This window comes from Globicephala melas, chromosome 4, assembly GCF_963455315.2.
Source record: "Globicephala melas chromosome 4, mGloMel1.2, whole genome shotgun sequence".
In the NCBI taxonomy this organism is placed as follows: Eukaryota; Metazoa; Chordata; class Mammalia; order Artiodactyla; family Delphinidae; genus Globicephala; species Globicephala melas.
This window is the reverse complement of record NC_083317.1, coordinates 11219281-11234620: the sequence shown is the minus strand read 5'-3', so window position 1 is coordinate 11234620 and position 15340 is coordinate 11219281. Positions and strand designations below refer to the sequence as shown.

At 47.4% G+C, this 15340-nt stretch overlaps 1 protein-coding gene across 6 annotated transcripts in view; it reads left to right on the top strand.

Moving 5' to 3' along the window:
- Positions 1-15340, top strand: part of ITSN1 (intersectin 1) — a 232497-nt gene that overhangs the window by 172812 nt on the left and 44345 nt on the right. For 5 of the 6 annotated variants that reach the window (XM_060297829.1, XM_060297827.1, XM_060297828.1 and 2 more), the window contains 3 exons: positions 1601-1722; positions 5037-5154; positions 6843-7034. In XM_060297829.1, the coding sequence (XP_060153812.1) occupies positions 1601-1722; positions 5037-5154; positions 6843-7034 (432 nt within the window). Of the gene's footprint in view, positions 1-1600; positions 1723-5036; positions 5155-6842; positions 7035-7406; positions 8023-15340 lie in introns of those variants that run through there. The other variant, XM_060297831.1, reaches the window with a different exon arrangement.

Sequence of the window (15340 nt, the reverse complement as noted above, 5' to 3'; positions counted from 1 at the left end):
GCTCAGCTCCAAATGGGCTTACCTGGCAAGGAAAGGTGGGGTTTTAGGCAGTTGTAGGATTTTAGTCTGACTCAGATGTTGGACCACCCCGGTCAAATGTCTGTTTTAACCAGGAGTATGCTACATTTTGAATTGTCATTCCAGAGGGGCTTCACTTTGCACTGAAACCAGCGAGCTGCTCAAAAAAGCTGGAAAAGACAGAAAAGAGTGTCAGGGCAGGTCACTGGCTACGCAGGCCAGGTCCTTTGAGGAGCAGGGACATCAGGGGCCAAATCGGGCACTGATTTGGATCTTTTCCAAATGGAAAACTCGTGGAGTTTAGAGCTAGTCCTTGGCATGTTGGGGGAGAATTCTCATCCCCAGCAGAGATTTCCCAGCTTGAGCTCTCAGTGGAGCCCACGTATGTGTACGCTGGGCTCTTTCTCGCTTCGCCTGAGCTCTGGGATGCATGCGTCAGGGCCAGTCTGCACCGGGACGGTCTGGTGCTCCTAGCCTGGTGGCCGCTTATTACAGAACAGGGTCCTAGGGGGCTAATGTGCCTTCAGGGAAGCAGGAGCATGGGCCTTTCACCTCTTTCCTTCTGTCTGTCTGTCTTTACTTCATTCCTTCTTTCTTCATCTCTTTCTTTCAAGAACAGTTATGATGGGGAGAGAGTGGAGAGGAATAGAACAATCTGTTCTGTCTTGCTTCTAGAAGTTCACAAGGCTGTCGCTGCGGATACACCAGCATTCGGTCAGAGGAGGATTTTGTCCTTTCGTAGTTGAACTCCTGTGCCAGGAGAAATGTACTTTTCAGCGCCTGGTCTGTGGTACTGCTGGAATTTTTCCCATGAGACTGTTCACATTCAGGAAAAGTACAGAACTGTTTACATTTTTTGTTTTCTGTGCTGAATTGTTGTTTTGCATAAAATCCCTCCTCTTGACTGCAGGATCGTCCTCTAACTTGAAGTAAAAAGAAGTAAACTTACATTGATGTGATTCCTACCTGATATTCAGGGATCACCCTCAAAATGTGAGCCTCAAAGAAAATGGGCTTGTGGGTAGAAGAGAGAGTCTAAAGAAAGTCGTAACATAGAAAGAAATTAGCTAGTGCACACTCCTGGTGGTTTCTGAAGAAAACAGATTTCTCTTTCTACTGTACTTGGCAGGTGGAAAAGGTTCACTTGAGTTCCTTGATTCGCTCAACCATCCTTGACTGGACCATGTGCTAATAATAATCAGCACTGTGTGAGGGCGGAGGGCAGTTGGGGATGAATGAGGCCCAGCTGCTGCATCGGGGTGTTCTTGGGAATTGGGGCAGTGGGGGTAGGGTGCGGACTTGGGGGAGAGTGGGAGGTTGTGGAGGCAAGTTGGTACGTTCTGAGAGATGAGGGGGTCCTCGAGCAGACTGGGCAGAACCGGAAGACAAGCCCAGCTCCTGAATACTGCATTTGCCGTGTGGTCAAAGAAGGGCCACCAAGCCTTCTTCGTTTAGTAGAAAACTGGCCCGTACACCGGCTTTGACGATGTTGACCCGTGACCCTGGGAGGTGGCTGTGTCTTCTTAGGCTCTCCTTTTCCTGACTCTAATGGTGCACTGCTATGTTTGGTCTTGTTTTCCAGAAATTGCCCAGGTTATTGCGTCCTACACTGCTACTGGTCCCGAGCAGCTTACCCTCGCCCCTGGTCAGCTGATTTTGATCCGAAAAAAGAACCCAGGTGGATGGTGGGAAGGAGAGCTGCAAGTCAGTGTCTTTTCCATTTGTTTAAAATTCTCTGCCCAAATTTCAATATGCAAGATCTCAAAGGGACACCGTTTCGTTGCAAAGTACAGATAACCCTGCACCACCTAAATCCTGCGTTTGTGTAGTGAGAGATGCCATGTTATCTGAATCCATTTGGTTCCTAAGCTTTGGGCAGCCAGGAACAGAATTGTGAGAGCTAAGAATGCTTCTGAAGATGTATCTAAATCTATTGGATTCTTGAGTTCAGACAGTGAGTGGTAGGATAGTGAGAATTCATGACGGAGTCATCCTTAAGTCACAGCGTTGTAGGAGCGGAGCTTTCCATGAGCGGTGCTATAAGGTGTGGTACCAGAGTAGCCTTTGCATTCAAAGCCACATCTGTACAGCACAACAGTTTTAGTTCCTGTGTGTGTGTGTGTTTGTGTGTCCTCAATTCATCATTCTGTCAAGGCAAACCTTGGTCAGGAAGGCAAAGGTCTATGTTGTGGTGAGGTAAAGAAATACAGCACCTTTCTGTGCAGCTAATTAAAAACTAAAGTGCCGGAGAGTGAAGAGTGAGCTGGTGGACTGAAGAAATGTATCTTGGCTGGAATAGAAGGCACAGCCTGGAGTACCCAAAGGCAAAAGTTCCCCTGGGAGCTTGCTGGTGGGCAGCCATAAAAGCCCTATCGAGCAGGGAGGACGAGATACAGTTTATTGGCTTAGGATTCCATTGGGGTCCTGGAATCCACCCCCCCTCCCCTTTTTTTTTTCTAATTTTTTTTTAAGTGATTGAGTGTTTCGGCTGCATGGCTCACAGGATCTTAGTTCCCCGACCAGGGATTGAACCCAAGCCCCGGCAGTGAGGGCGCCAAGTCCTAACCGCTGGACTGGCAGGGAATGCCCTCCACTCCCCCTTTTAATATGTCTCTTCCTTCACTGGGTAGGAGGAGGCCTTCCTCAGACCGGTGGGTCTCATTTCTTGTAGAGAGTTGCCACCTCATTGGCTTTCCCATCCATATGTCACTCCCCTGTTCTGAAGACTTAAGGGGTGTCCCCTTGACATACATACAGTAATATGTACTAAAATAGATAACTAATAAGAACCTGTGTATAGCGCAGAGAACTCCACTTCGATGTACAGTAGAAACTAACACAACATTGTAAAACAACTATACCCCAATAAAAAATTTTTTTTAAAAAAGGGGGTGTCCCCACTGGCCCTCCTTATTAGCCTGCTGGCCAAGACTCCCCTCAGATGCCCTCCTCCCCTTCCAGCATCTGTCTTACCAGTCTGGCCTCTCACAGCGACATCTCTACTCCAGCCTCATTCGGTGATTTGCTCTCTTGAAAACAAGCAGCAACCCTCAGACCCCGATGCCTCACTGCCTTTGCCCATAGCGCCTCCCACATGGTCATCTCCACCTCTCCCCCGTTCAAGAGCCGGCCAAATCCCACTTCTTCCGGAAGCTTTCTGTGACCATCCCACCAGAAGCGACGTCTTCTTCCCGTGAACCGTGGTGGCCCCGATGCCTGCACCACTCTTGGTATTTAGTGTTGATGTGGATATTATTACTTCCATGCATATTTCTTACTTCCTCTTGTAGGCTATCAGCTCTTTGAAGGCAGAAACCGTATTTTTTCATCATCACGTTCCTTGTACCTTGCTCAAAAGAGAGTCCTGAGTGGCTCTTGCAATCCATAATTGCCGTGCCCAGGGGGGCTTCTGGTGCTTTCACCAGCCCTTCTCCCCAGTGGATACACAAATGAAGAAATTGCCAGTGAGCTCTGTGTTCTGCCCTTGTGAAGCTGCAGGGATGGGAGACCTACGGCAGTATATGCTCAATAGATTAACATGGGGGAGCTTTTAAAGGAGTGGCTTCAACCATTGGTGGATTAACAGTGGATTAGAACTTTAGTCCTTGAGCCAAGGGCATGAAATCTATGACTCCAAGGAAAGTGAAATTTGATTGGCATTCTAAAAGTAACCCAGAAGTATCCCTCTTGATAAACTGAATCAGATGAGAGGGCAGAGGTAAGATGGTGGGAAGTTTCCTTTTCTCTTAATTTTATTTCCTTATTTTGGGAATAGGTAATATATTCACATGGTTTCAAATTTTAAAATTACAAGGGACTTCCCTGGCAGTCCAGTGGTTAAAACTCCGTGCTTCCACTGCACGGGGCGCGGGTACAATCCCTGGTCGGGGAGCTAAGATCCCACATGCTGCGTGTCGTGACCCCCAGAAAATTAATTAATTAATTAATTAAAATTACGAAAGGGAATTCAAATGTCTCCCTCCCACCCTGTCCCCAAAGGCAGCTGTTTTTATCAAAGCCTTGCTTCTAGAGGGGGTGTGTGTGTGTGTGTATACGTGCTGTAAGTTAAGTTCTCTGTTCCTGGTGATGTGCAGAAGGGCAGTTATAACACTTATCATCATCCCTAACTAGAGTCTTCATCTCATGGAATTGTGTCAGGAGTGCAAGTCTTCGTTCGCCAACTTCATTATAAGTTCCTCTGTGTCATATACTATCCCCTTCCAACAACTCCCGGCATGTAAACACTCAATGAATGGATTTTGTGTCGAATTAGATAAAAGAGAAGGAGGCAGGCATGGTGGTGGAAAATGTGGCTGATCCATCACATAAGCCTGATGGCTTTTGAAAACAAGGTGAAGTTTAGACTCCTTGTGTCCTCCACATATTGCGTGTATGTCATCTCGTATATGTACAGTTATTCTCCATAGGAAGATCGCAGATGTGACTGTGAATCTTGGCCTGCCACTGATTAGCCTGTAACCTTGAGATTGTCACTTAACTTTTCTGAGCCTTACTCTTTTTATCTGGGAACTAGGAATAGTAATAGTGGGAAACGGAAATAGTAATAGTATTATCCTTCTGGAATTGTTGTGTAGGTAAATGCAGATAAGGTGCTTAGCACAGGCCTGGCTCATAAAAAGCACCCAGCACGTGCTGACTGCCATTATTATCATTCCTAAAATCCATATATAACATTGGCATAAACCATAACCTCTACATTACCTGAAAATGACAGCTGAGAGCTGTTAAATGAGCAGTTTCCCATCCTGTACATACTACATAGTGCTCTGTGATCCACACAGTCCAGCCCATGCCAGAACATTCTAGGCTTTGCTGATTGATAGCTGCCACGATTTGAATTTTAGCTGGCATGTTTTCATTTTGTAATACAGTAATCCGTAGATTCTACTATTGATGTCATTTGTTTTTCAGTTATATGTAAACTTGGTATAAGTGCAAAGTATAACATGAAAGAACATGAACCTTTGAAACATTGTAATGTAATTTTTTGTTATTAGGCACGTGGGAAAAAGCGCCAGATAGGCTGGTTCCCTGCTAACTATGTCAAACTTTTAAGCCCTGGGATGAGCAAAATCACTCCAACAGAGCCACCTAAGCCCGCAGCATTCCCAGCAGGTAAGCAGCTTATACTCTCTGCTCAGAAAATGGTCTATGCGTCATGGTAGCCTTTCCACTCAATTTTTTTAGCTTAGATTGTCTTTCACACTGGCTGTAAGCGCTTCTTGTACTTGCTGGGGCTGACACCCAGCTAATGTGATATGGAGTATGTTTTTCAAAAGGACCAAGTATCGAAGCAGCTTTGCTGTGCTGGGTACAACAGAGCCCTTGTTGGAACTGGCTTCCTAAAGGGGCCCTGAATGCTATGCCATTGAAGCCAGATTTTTCTCTTGATTTCCTTCCAGCTATTTAAATTGGAATTTGGGCTGGGGGCGAGGGGACAAAAAGGGCCTCCTAAAAATAAATGGCCGGGGTCTAAATAGGTCAGGAGATTGAGCTGGGAGGCCCCAGGGCTCTGTTGGTTGTAATGTGCCGCTCAGTTGAGACTGAAATAGCTCCCCTGCGACATTTCCTGTGAACACAGGGGCTGCGCTTAATGGACAGGATGTTATACACGCTCTGCTAAAGGGCTAAAAAGGAACAGAGGCTCGGCAGCTTAGATGGTTGGCTGTTTTCTGATTGAAGAGACCAAATTAGATGCTTCGGTAATAGTTGAGATGGGCGAGGTTAGGGGAGCAGACTTCTGCTTTAGGTCTTTAAGCCATCAGTGCTTGGGTGGCACTTGTGGAAAATGCAGAAGTTTCATTCCAGTACCTTGTGGTTAAATGTCTATGCTGTACATCCCCAGCGAAATCAGATTAAAACCTGGCAGCCTTTGCAAGAAATGAAAGGACTGGCCAACACTGTGACTGGTTCCCAACCACAGCTGGGCCCCTTTGCTTGAGCCGTGGCCTCATGTGGGCAGAGGAGTGTGGTACCAGCTGGATCTCCTCTCCCTTGGGGAGGCCTGGCGGCGTCCCCTTCATCAGGTTGGTTAAAACCCGCAGAAATAGTTTGCTGAGGTGATTGGATTAGCTGGAGCATCTTTAAAGCCTGAGACTGTATAGAGGTTGGTTAGGAAAGATTAACTGGGGGTAAAACCTAACTAGGCAAACTTTATCTGAAGTGTAAAAATGCCAGGGCATAAAGGCAGTGTAACCTCCTATAGTTTTGAGGGGAAAATGAGAAAAGAAAAATTGTTCTTGAATGTGGAAATTGTGTGTTTCTTTGAGAAAAAATTTTGAGACACAAAGGTACAGCAGAATAAAACACTGATTTTACTTTTCACTAAGAGTCGAACTTTTTGGAGGTCAGATGATAATTACCTTCCACCTTAAAAAAAAAAACAAAAAACAAAAGAAATAAAGAGCAACAGTGAAGTCCCCATGATATGCAGCTGTGTGTGAAGTTGGGCCAATGTTCAGAGTCAGCATTTTGAAGGAGTGCCGCTGCACTCAAATAGAAATGATTCCATGGAAGCTTTCAGTTATCACTGTACATTTTCTGCTGACAACTAAACGTGTAAAAGAGGAAGATATTATAGAAACTCAAGGCTTGGTCTGACATTTTTGCTGTCGTCTTGGTTTTCAATCCTCCGTCTTCCTCTACTGCCCCCACTACACAAAGCCCATCAGAGCCCTCCACTTACTTCTGTCCTCTTCGGAAAGGACACAGATGAGACACGAGAGTACCTAATACCCCCAGGTAGCCCGTCCCGCGAGCCACGCAGGTGTGCCGCTGCCCCTCACCTGGCCTGTCTCCTGCAGTGTGCCAGGTGATCGGGATGTACGATTACACCGCGCAGAATGACGACGAGCTGGCCTTCAACAAGGGCCAGATCATCAACGTCCTCAACAAGGAGGACCCCGACTGGTGGAAAGGAGAAGTCCACGGGCAAGTGGGGCTCTTCCCGTCCAATTACGTGAAGCTGACCACAGACATGGACCCCAGCCAGCAATGTAAGTGCCCTGGTGCCTCGGTTGCCTCTCCTCTCTGGTGTCTCATGGTGAAACATGCAGCATTGCTCTGATTCTGCTGAGCTTTGTTTGCAGAACTTAAAGCTAGACCATTGCTGCATTCGCAACAGTCTCTTTGAAGACCTTCTGTAATGCAAGACTTTATCTCGTGGGGTTTTTGTTTTGTTTTGTTTCTTTAAAAAAAAAATCATTCCTTCTGTAGCATGTCCCCTCCCTTCCCTCCCCCCCTTTTCCTTTTTTTTTTCTTTTTAATCATTTTGGCACCATGCTGTTTACATGCCTGACTCATTTTCCTAGCTTGAATTTTGCTCATTGTTTTGTTTTGCTTATGTGTTGTTTTCCTCCTTTTTCTAGGAATCATATGTTGTCCATCCCCCCCTCAGGCTTGAAAGTCCTCAAAGAGACCCACTATCCCATATCACTGCCCAGAGGGATGATGGGAGATGCAGCCTTGATCATGTGACTTCCAGCATGATCACCTACTGCCTTCTGAGTAGAAGAACTCACTGCAGAGCAGTTTACCTCATTTTACCTTAGTTGCATGTGATGGCAATGTTGAGTTATTACTTGCACAGATAGAAGCAAAAAAATTACAAAAATACACAGGGTAGTGGGTCCTTTTGTGGCTTTCCTAGTGACTCAAATTGACTTCCCCCCACCTTTGCACAGGTGCTTCCAATAGTTTTCAAATTATTTTAAAATAAATATCTTAGCCTTTTAATAAAAAAAAGTGAATTACTTCTTTGCTATTTTGGTTTTGCAAAAAGACCCACTATCAAGGAATGCTGCATGTGCTATTAAAAAATGTTCCAAATGTCCATAAATCTGAGACTCGATGTATTTTTTTCATTTTGTCCAGTGTTACCAACTAAATTGTGTCGTTTGGGTTTTTGACCCCCTACTATAGAAGTACAGAGGAGTTCAGTATATCTGTTTTAAAGACGTGTAGAACGAGGCCAATTAAACAGAAGCTGTTTTGTGCTTGTTTGTGTGTATCAGATGTACCTTGTTGAGCATGTAATAATACATCCTGTACATAAGAAATTAGTTCTTTCCATGGCAAAAGCTGTTATCTTGTATGATGCTCTAATCACATTACATTAATTTTATTTTGCACAGTGACCTTGTAGCCACACGAGAAAGCACCTGTGTTTTTGTTCGGTCTCAGATTTATCTGGTTGAGTTGGTGTTTTCTGTTTTGGGTTTTTAATTTTGCGTGTTTTCATACCATAAATCCGTAGACAACACCACTGAGGTTGTTACGATCAACAATATCTACAATCTCGCCTTAGTCTCTGTTACACCAAGTTTTATTCCAGTGACTTTTCATGGAATGACATATTTTGAACAAGTAATTTTCTTGACAAGAAAGAATGTATAGGAGTCTCCCTGCAATTAATTTCCAATGTTTACATTTTTTAACTAGACTGTGGAATTTCTACAGATTAATATGAAATGGAGCTCATGGTCCGTTAATGTGTTGGATATGTTGTAGCTGAAGCCATGTTTGTCTTTTAAACACTAGTTGGAAGCTCTCAATAAAAACGCCGTTGCCGACAGCACAGAAAATGGGGCGGGGGGCAGGGAGCCTCAAGCACAACCTAGCGGTTCTACTAATGACTTTTTAACAGTAGTGAACTTCTGTTTCTACGTCTCTCCCCTTGGGGATTCCATGCTGGCGATTGTGTAGAGGTCTTTCTCCACTCACATGGTGCCGAGAACGAGGACTCCCCCTCATTCACTGGCGCGTCAGTATTTTCATGGATATGAATGTAAAATATATAAATATATAAACCTGCGGCTTTAACAACTGTAATACAACTTTTGAATTAGTTATGTGTATAGATAATTAAATTCTTCATATAAAAGTTAGATGGAAATGTCTCTGTGTTCTTGATGTTGGAAGCTGGCAGTGGTGACGGGGAACAAGCAGACTGGACGTGAGCAGGTGGCCTGCTGTCCATTGTGATACAGACACCATGAGAGCCTCACTGAGTCTTCTTTGAATGGCCCTCCCTCTTCCCCTGCTACCCACCCCTCCCTGATCAATCTGCAAACAGTTAACCCTCATAATACTGGTTTTGAAGAATAGAACTACCACCCAGCTTCGTGCTTAACTGTCTCATTGGGCTTTTGGTACATGGTGCTGATACATTGGCAGGTGTGTGATGTGACTCAGAGTATAAAACATTTGTCCAAAAGATATATCACGATAAGGGTCTGTTGAACATACAGATGTGGGTAAATACGGAAACTTTCACATCTTCCATACTGTTGTTCTCCATCCGTTTCTGCCTTGCACACTCCAGTCTCGTTGCCTTTGCAGAAACAGACTGGTGTACACGTTGATGGAACTGTTGGCTACGATGACCACGTGCTTGATTCCGTTCAGGAACTTCACTTATTGGTCCTCCCCTGCCATTCAGTGGAAAAGTGATTTCCTTCATCAGTTCACCAAATATTGTGGGGGAGAGATCCATCGGGTGTGGACGCCCCTCTGGGTTCTGGGGAGAGCGTGCTGCTCCGTCAGTAGAGACAGGGTCCCTGTCCTCATGAAGTTCATGTTCTAATGGGAGGAACAAGCAGAAAACCAAACTACTGCATAAGTATCTGTACATAAATATATGTGGGGTGGGTGTGTGCGTGTGCGTGTGTGTGCTAAGGTGATACGTTCTATGCTAGGAGAAATATGGACGCCAGGTAACACTGAGCAGGACATCCAGAGCCGACCGGGCGGGGAGGGCGTTGAAGGGAGGGATCAGAGAACCCTTCCAGGAGAAAGGGATGTGTAAGCTGAGACCGGAAGGATGGGTAGGAGCCGGATGAAGCCGGGAAGAGAAGTGGCTGTTTGAGGCAGAGATGTCACACGGAGGCCCAGAGGTGGGCGGAGAGATCCCTGTCACTGTCCCCCAGCCCACCCCCCTGTGAGCGGTCTCTTGGCCGGGACCCCTTCACCTGTATAAGTCAGTGTTTCCAGCCTTGAGCTCGGCTAGCAGGGACGCAGTTGCCAAGGTGGGTAATGCTCTCTAATACTCTCTATAACTCTCTCCAGGCCCCTCTCCATAGATCATCCCTCTAGGCTGTGTTCTGAGTTTGTTGACACAGGTTGGTCCCCAGGAAACTGCTCTTTCCCCCTCCCAGATCATTCAGTTTGCACTGGATTGTAGAGTAGCCATCTGACCCAGTGCTCCTCAACCAGAGGGAGGGAAGACCACGGCATCCAGTGGGTAGAGGCTGGGGATGCTGCTAAACATCCTACAGTGCACCGGACGGTCCCCCACAGCGACAGTCCCCCTGGGGCCACAGCGATCCGGCCCCAGGTGTCACCAGTACCAAGGTTGAGAAACCCTGGTCTCATCCCACTGGCTGCTGTGGGTAATGCTCTCCTGGTTGCTCTGGGTGAATATACTTGCGACTGAACTTTGGGTACAGTTTTGCCCCAGTGGCACGTGGACAAGAAGAGGACAACGTGCTTTCCTGTGTCCGCCTGCCCCGCCCATGCAGAGCAGGACCCAGAAAGCTGAAGGCAACCACGTGGCCCAAGCTCCAGGCTGCCTCTGCATAAAATGGTATCTGGGAGAAGCCGATCTAAAGCAAGGATTCATTCCCCTGTAAAGTTACAGTGTATTACATCATTGCATGTCCACCCTGTTCTGGAATTAGGCCCAGATCCCCTAGCAAGTGGTGACTGGGTCCTCTCCACCTTCTCTGATGGCATCAGAAGAAAAACCTGCTAACACTAGCTTAGGAAAACCTTCGAAGTGGTGGGTTTAACTGTATGAAGTATTTGCCAGTACTCCTGTTTCTGACCTATAAAACGGCAGTTTCATGTGGTTCAACCCAATACACTGTATGATCTCTGGGCACATACTAGGGTAGGTGCTCAAGAATGCCTGTCCAGTGGGTGGGACCGGGAACTAGTGAATGAGAGGAAAGCACCGACTTCCGGTTCTTGGGTCGCAGTCTATCACCCCCGGAGAGGAGAGGAGAGGCCGGGCTGTCTCTGCAGTTCCCTTCCGCTTTTAGGTGTGAGCTTCCTGAGAGCAACAGTCTCCTTAGAAGGGGCTGCTCCTGAAGCCTCTCGCTCATTGGTCAGTGCAGGAGGCTGAGGACCGGGATGCCAGGGCGTCTTCCCCTGCGTCTGGACCAGGTCTCCATGCCAGCCCGGGTCTTATCTGGGGAACAGGCCTAACAAATCAGTCAGTCCTGTTTCCTGGCAGAGTGAAAATCACTTATGAGAGAAAGTGAATATTCATTTTTCCTTCTAGCAAAATTGTAAGTTAATCCTATTCATTCTTTTTAGTTTCCAAAATACCCAAGAGAATTTTTATGGAAACGACATGGAATGCCAACAGTCCCAAAACTGCACAGAAAAATAGCCCTTTCTTCAAAATGTCTGATATTTTGGATCTGGTAGGATAGGGAAACATAATGAGGTCAAGGATCACGATAGCTTGATGTGAACATCTCACTTCAGCCAAACTTCTCTTGAGCCTTTCTTTAAGAAAACTCCACACATAAAAACCAGACTTCCAAAATGTTTCCTGGTGTGTGGTGATTCCATATCAAAGGTTTCCATTGCCTCTTAGGAAGGGTCTGTTCTTGACACTGAAAACTCCCTGGTCATTTTTTAATAATATAACTTGAGTCACAAAAACTGAAGGTTTTGTTTGTAGAAAATGAGAATCAGCTATAAAATTGTATCAGTGCAACTTCCTGTTAAGCATGCTACCTCTTTGAAGCTACGATGTTATTATTTTATGTTGTCAGCAGACTGGGTGTGTGTGTGTTTGTGTGTGAGAGAGAGAGACAGACAGACAGACAGACAAAGAGAGACAATGATTTACAGGTGACTTAAATGCCCACGTCAGTAGCTTGGTAATAGTGGGTGAATGGTGAGCTCGTAGTACCACCAGTAAGCAGACAAGTATCACTCTCGAAGATCCTGGCACAGGCTGACAGCCACTGTTCCCACATCTGCTTGGCACATAATGTCAGATGATGCCACAAGCTTCCAAAGAGGAAGCATCCCTTCCTTTGACCCAGCCCATCATGTTTTTAAAAGTTGGACAGAGTCTCCTCTGTGTATTTTCTCCTGACACAGGAGGGGGAAAGGCACTTTTGAGCTGCCATTTTTCATCAACGATGCTGCTTCACTCAGAGTACTGAACAACTTGACTCCCCTTACATGCCCCAAGCTGCCCCTTCCCCCCTCGGTCCCTGCCACACACAGTCCCCTTTGGTCCCAGTCCACTTAGTTGCAGTCCAGGCCCCACATAGGAAAAGGTCTACGGTGGCCGCAGGTACATGCAGAGGTGCTACCCCCTGCCCCCCGGGATTATTTGAGGAGGTTGAAGTCTTGGAGAACACTGGGCACACGCCCTGCACTTTGTAGCTGAGGGCACTGACGGTCTGGGAGCTACAGTGACATTCTCAAAGGCAGCTCCCAGACTCTCTGGCTTGTGCATTTGAGAAGAGCAGCCCTATCTCTGCCAGGGCTTCAGAGCCACCCACCTCCACGTCATCAGTGACTGCATCTGTGGAAAGATGGAGAGCGAGTTCCCCTTCCCTTGTGTGGTCCTCCCACTCCTGGGGCTGCCATGGGAGGGAGGGATTCCAACATATTCCTGCCCCTTTCAGCACATGGGCTCAAGACGCCACTGGCTTCCTCAACCGTAGTCCTTCTCACTGCAACTGCAGGCAGATTTTCCAAAGACACAGGCTTGCCCTCACTCTGGACCAACCTAGGAACACGTGTTGCTGTAGCTTCTCAATTTTCATTCCCTGGCCGCTGTATATAATAACACAACTTATCTACAAGTTTAGTGTAATATTTGACTCCATTTCTCTTAAAATTTTGGAACACTTGCTTTTCTTTCTTTCTTTTTTTTGGCTGTGCTGTGCAGCTTGTGGGATCTTAGTTCCCTGACCAGGGATTGAACCTGGGCCCACTTCAGTGAAAGCGCCGAGTCCTAACCACTGGACCATCAGGGAATTCCCTGGAACATTCTATTTGGGTAGATAGTAGAGGGGAGCGTGGGGGATCCACATAACTGTATCCTGGGCCCTTTTAGAGGCTAGGAAGCAATAGAAGATGGCAGTTCAGAGCAGGGGTTCAAATCCCAGCTCTGCCCCTCACTGGTTGTGTGGTCGTGGGCAGATTACTTAACCTCTGTGCTTCATTTTCCTCGTTTACGTATGGAGAGATAATAATAACACCTAGCAGATAGTAAGCTCCCAATAGATATTAGCTTTGTTGTTACTGTTGCTGAGGAGAAAAGGCATCTGTGCCTGGTCGGTGAGCATCACGGAATCCATTTAACTGGCTTCCTGTTTTCTTGCATTAAACCCAGACAGCACAGGATTGTGTGCATTTAAGACTTTCAGAAAACACGCTTTTGCAGATGGGGATTTCAGAGAAAAAAGCTTGGACAGCTTCCCTGAAAACTGTCAGACGTCTCATTCATTTGTGCGCAAATCGGGGCCCTTCTCAGTTAGCAGGAGGCTGGCCCATGTCAAAGCAAGCAGCTTTTTCAAACACCTTCCTGTGCTCCCTAAACGTGCAGGGACATTTGGGATTTGGGCCACAGTCTCGGCAGATGCCCTGGCAGAGGGGGAGAAGCCGCCCTGGGTTTCACACGGCTGGTTGGCAGTGGGGAGACCAACAGAGCCAGTGGAATGCACAAGGCTTTTAAATGTCACGTCTGTGGACTGTGTTGGCAGGCCCATGCGGCGCTCCACAATAAACCTGTCACACAGGCATTGAGTCACTGGGTCCTTTATTTCTCATCACTGCATTCTGTGGCCTTGTGTTCTCTTGCCAGCAAAGATTGGAACGTTCAGCCCCCAAATATGCCAGAAGCTCGTTGTTTTTTTAAGCAACCATGTAGCTTGCCTAAGGGATGTGTATCACTAGGGGCTGCTTCCCCAAGGTACTGTCTCCAGAGCAACCACCCCCAGCACACTTGAAGACTGGAGGTTAATTCTCTCCTACCCCCCTGTGCACACCCTGAGATGCTTCTCAGGATCCAGAGCTTTGGGCCTTGGGCATCTCTGCCCTCTTTGCCGGGCCTCCAGCAGACCGCAAGCCCTACAGTCTGCCCCAGCTCAGGAGGCAAAGCCAGGATGCCCCCTCTCCTCTCTGGGGCATTGCCTTGGGGTTCTGAGGCCCCCTTGGGAAGGGCCCCACGCATCTGAATCCCCCGCTGATGTGACCTCCTGTAGGAACCTTCACCCTACCGCATCCTCAAGGGGCAGAAGTACATCCTCTCCGTCCCTTTTCCCCCTGACTGTATCACAGGCTCAGGACACCGCCTGCATGCTGATTTCCAGCAAGCACCTCCTTTCCCGCTACTTCCTTGAGAATCTCAGCTGAGGAATACGGATCCAGGCGATGAGGCTGGGCTCAGCAGAACCCCAGCAGACAGGGTGCCTGCTCTCCGAGCGGGAAGAGGCCACCAGCAGACAAATAAGCAGAATCGTTTCAGCTAGTGGTGGATGACCTGGGACAAGTGTGACGGAAGGCCAGGGCTATAGCAGATGGCCTCTCTGGAGAGGTAACGTGAAGGGGTGGAGATCTGACTGCAGAAAAAGAGTCGGCATGCAAACGTCAAGGGGAAGCGTATTCCAAGCCCCAGGAACAGCCAGTGCGAAGGCCCCAAGGGTTGATGAGTTTCTCCTGCTCCTCCCGTAAGGATGCACTAGTCTTCTACCCGGTACCTGCTCCATGCTTGCCATCTTCCAGCCTCTTCTCCACACCATGGGCAGAGAACTATTTTAAAAACCCAATTAATTCTGCTTAAAATCATCCAGGGAGGTCCCTGGGATAATGACCCAAATCTTGCATTTGGTCCATGAGGCCCCGCTTGATCTGCTCCCTTCTCCTGCCCATGCGCAGCCCCTGCCCTGCCCTCTCATCATTTATTCCTACCTGTTTGCCCATTTTGTGCTCAGCCTTCCCCAACCAGGGTCTTCCTTTCTGAGCTGCTGACGGGACCACCATTAGTGGCCTCTGTCATCTACAAACCTTCCACGTTTCTGGCATCAGAACGGGTTGCGGGTGCAGGGGCTGCAGCTACTCTGGCTTCCAGGAGGAGATACTGATGCTTAAAGAGGTGCAGTCCCAGGCTGGTGTCCAGCATCCTGGTGTAATGTTCTTTCTATTTCCTTCTGCTACCTTTTGGGTCACCATGATGACCCTAAACAGAAGTCTGGGCTTCTGTTGGCCCAGTGGGTTTCCAACTGGCTCTCTTGAAAACTGCCTCCTCTGACCTCCAAATTACTTGACG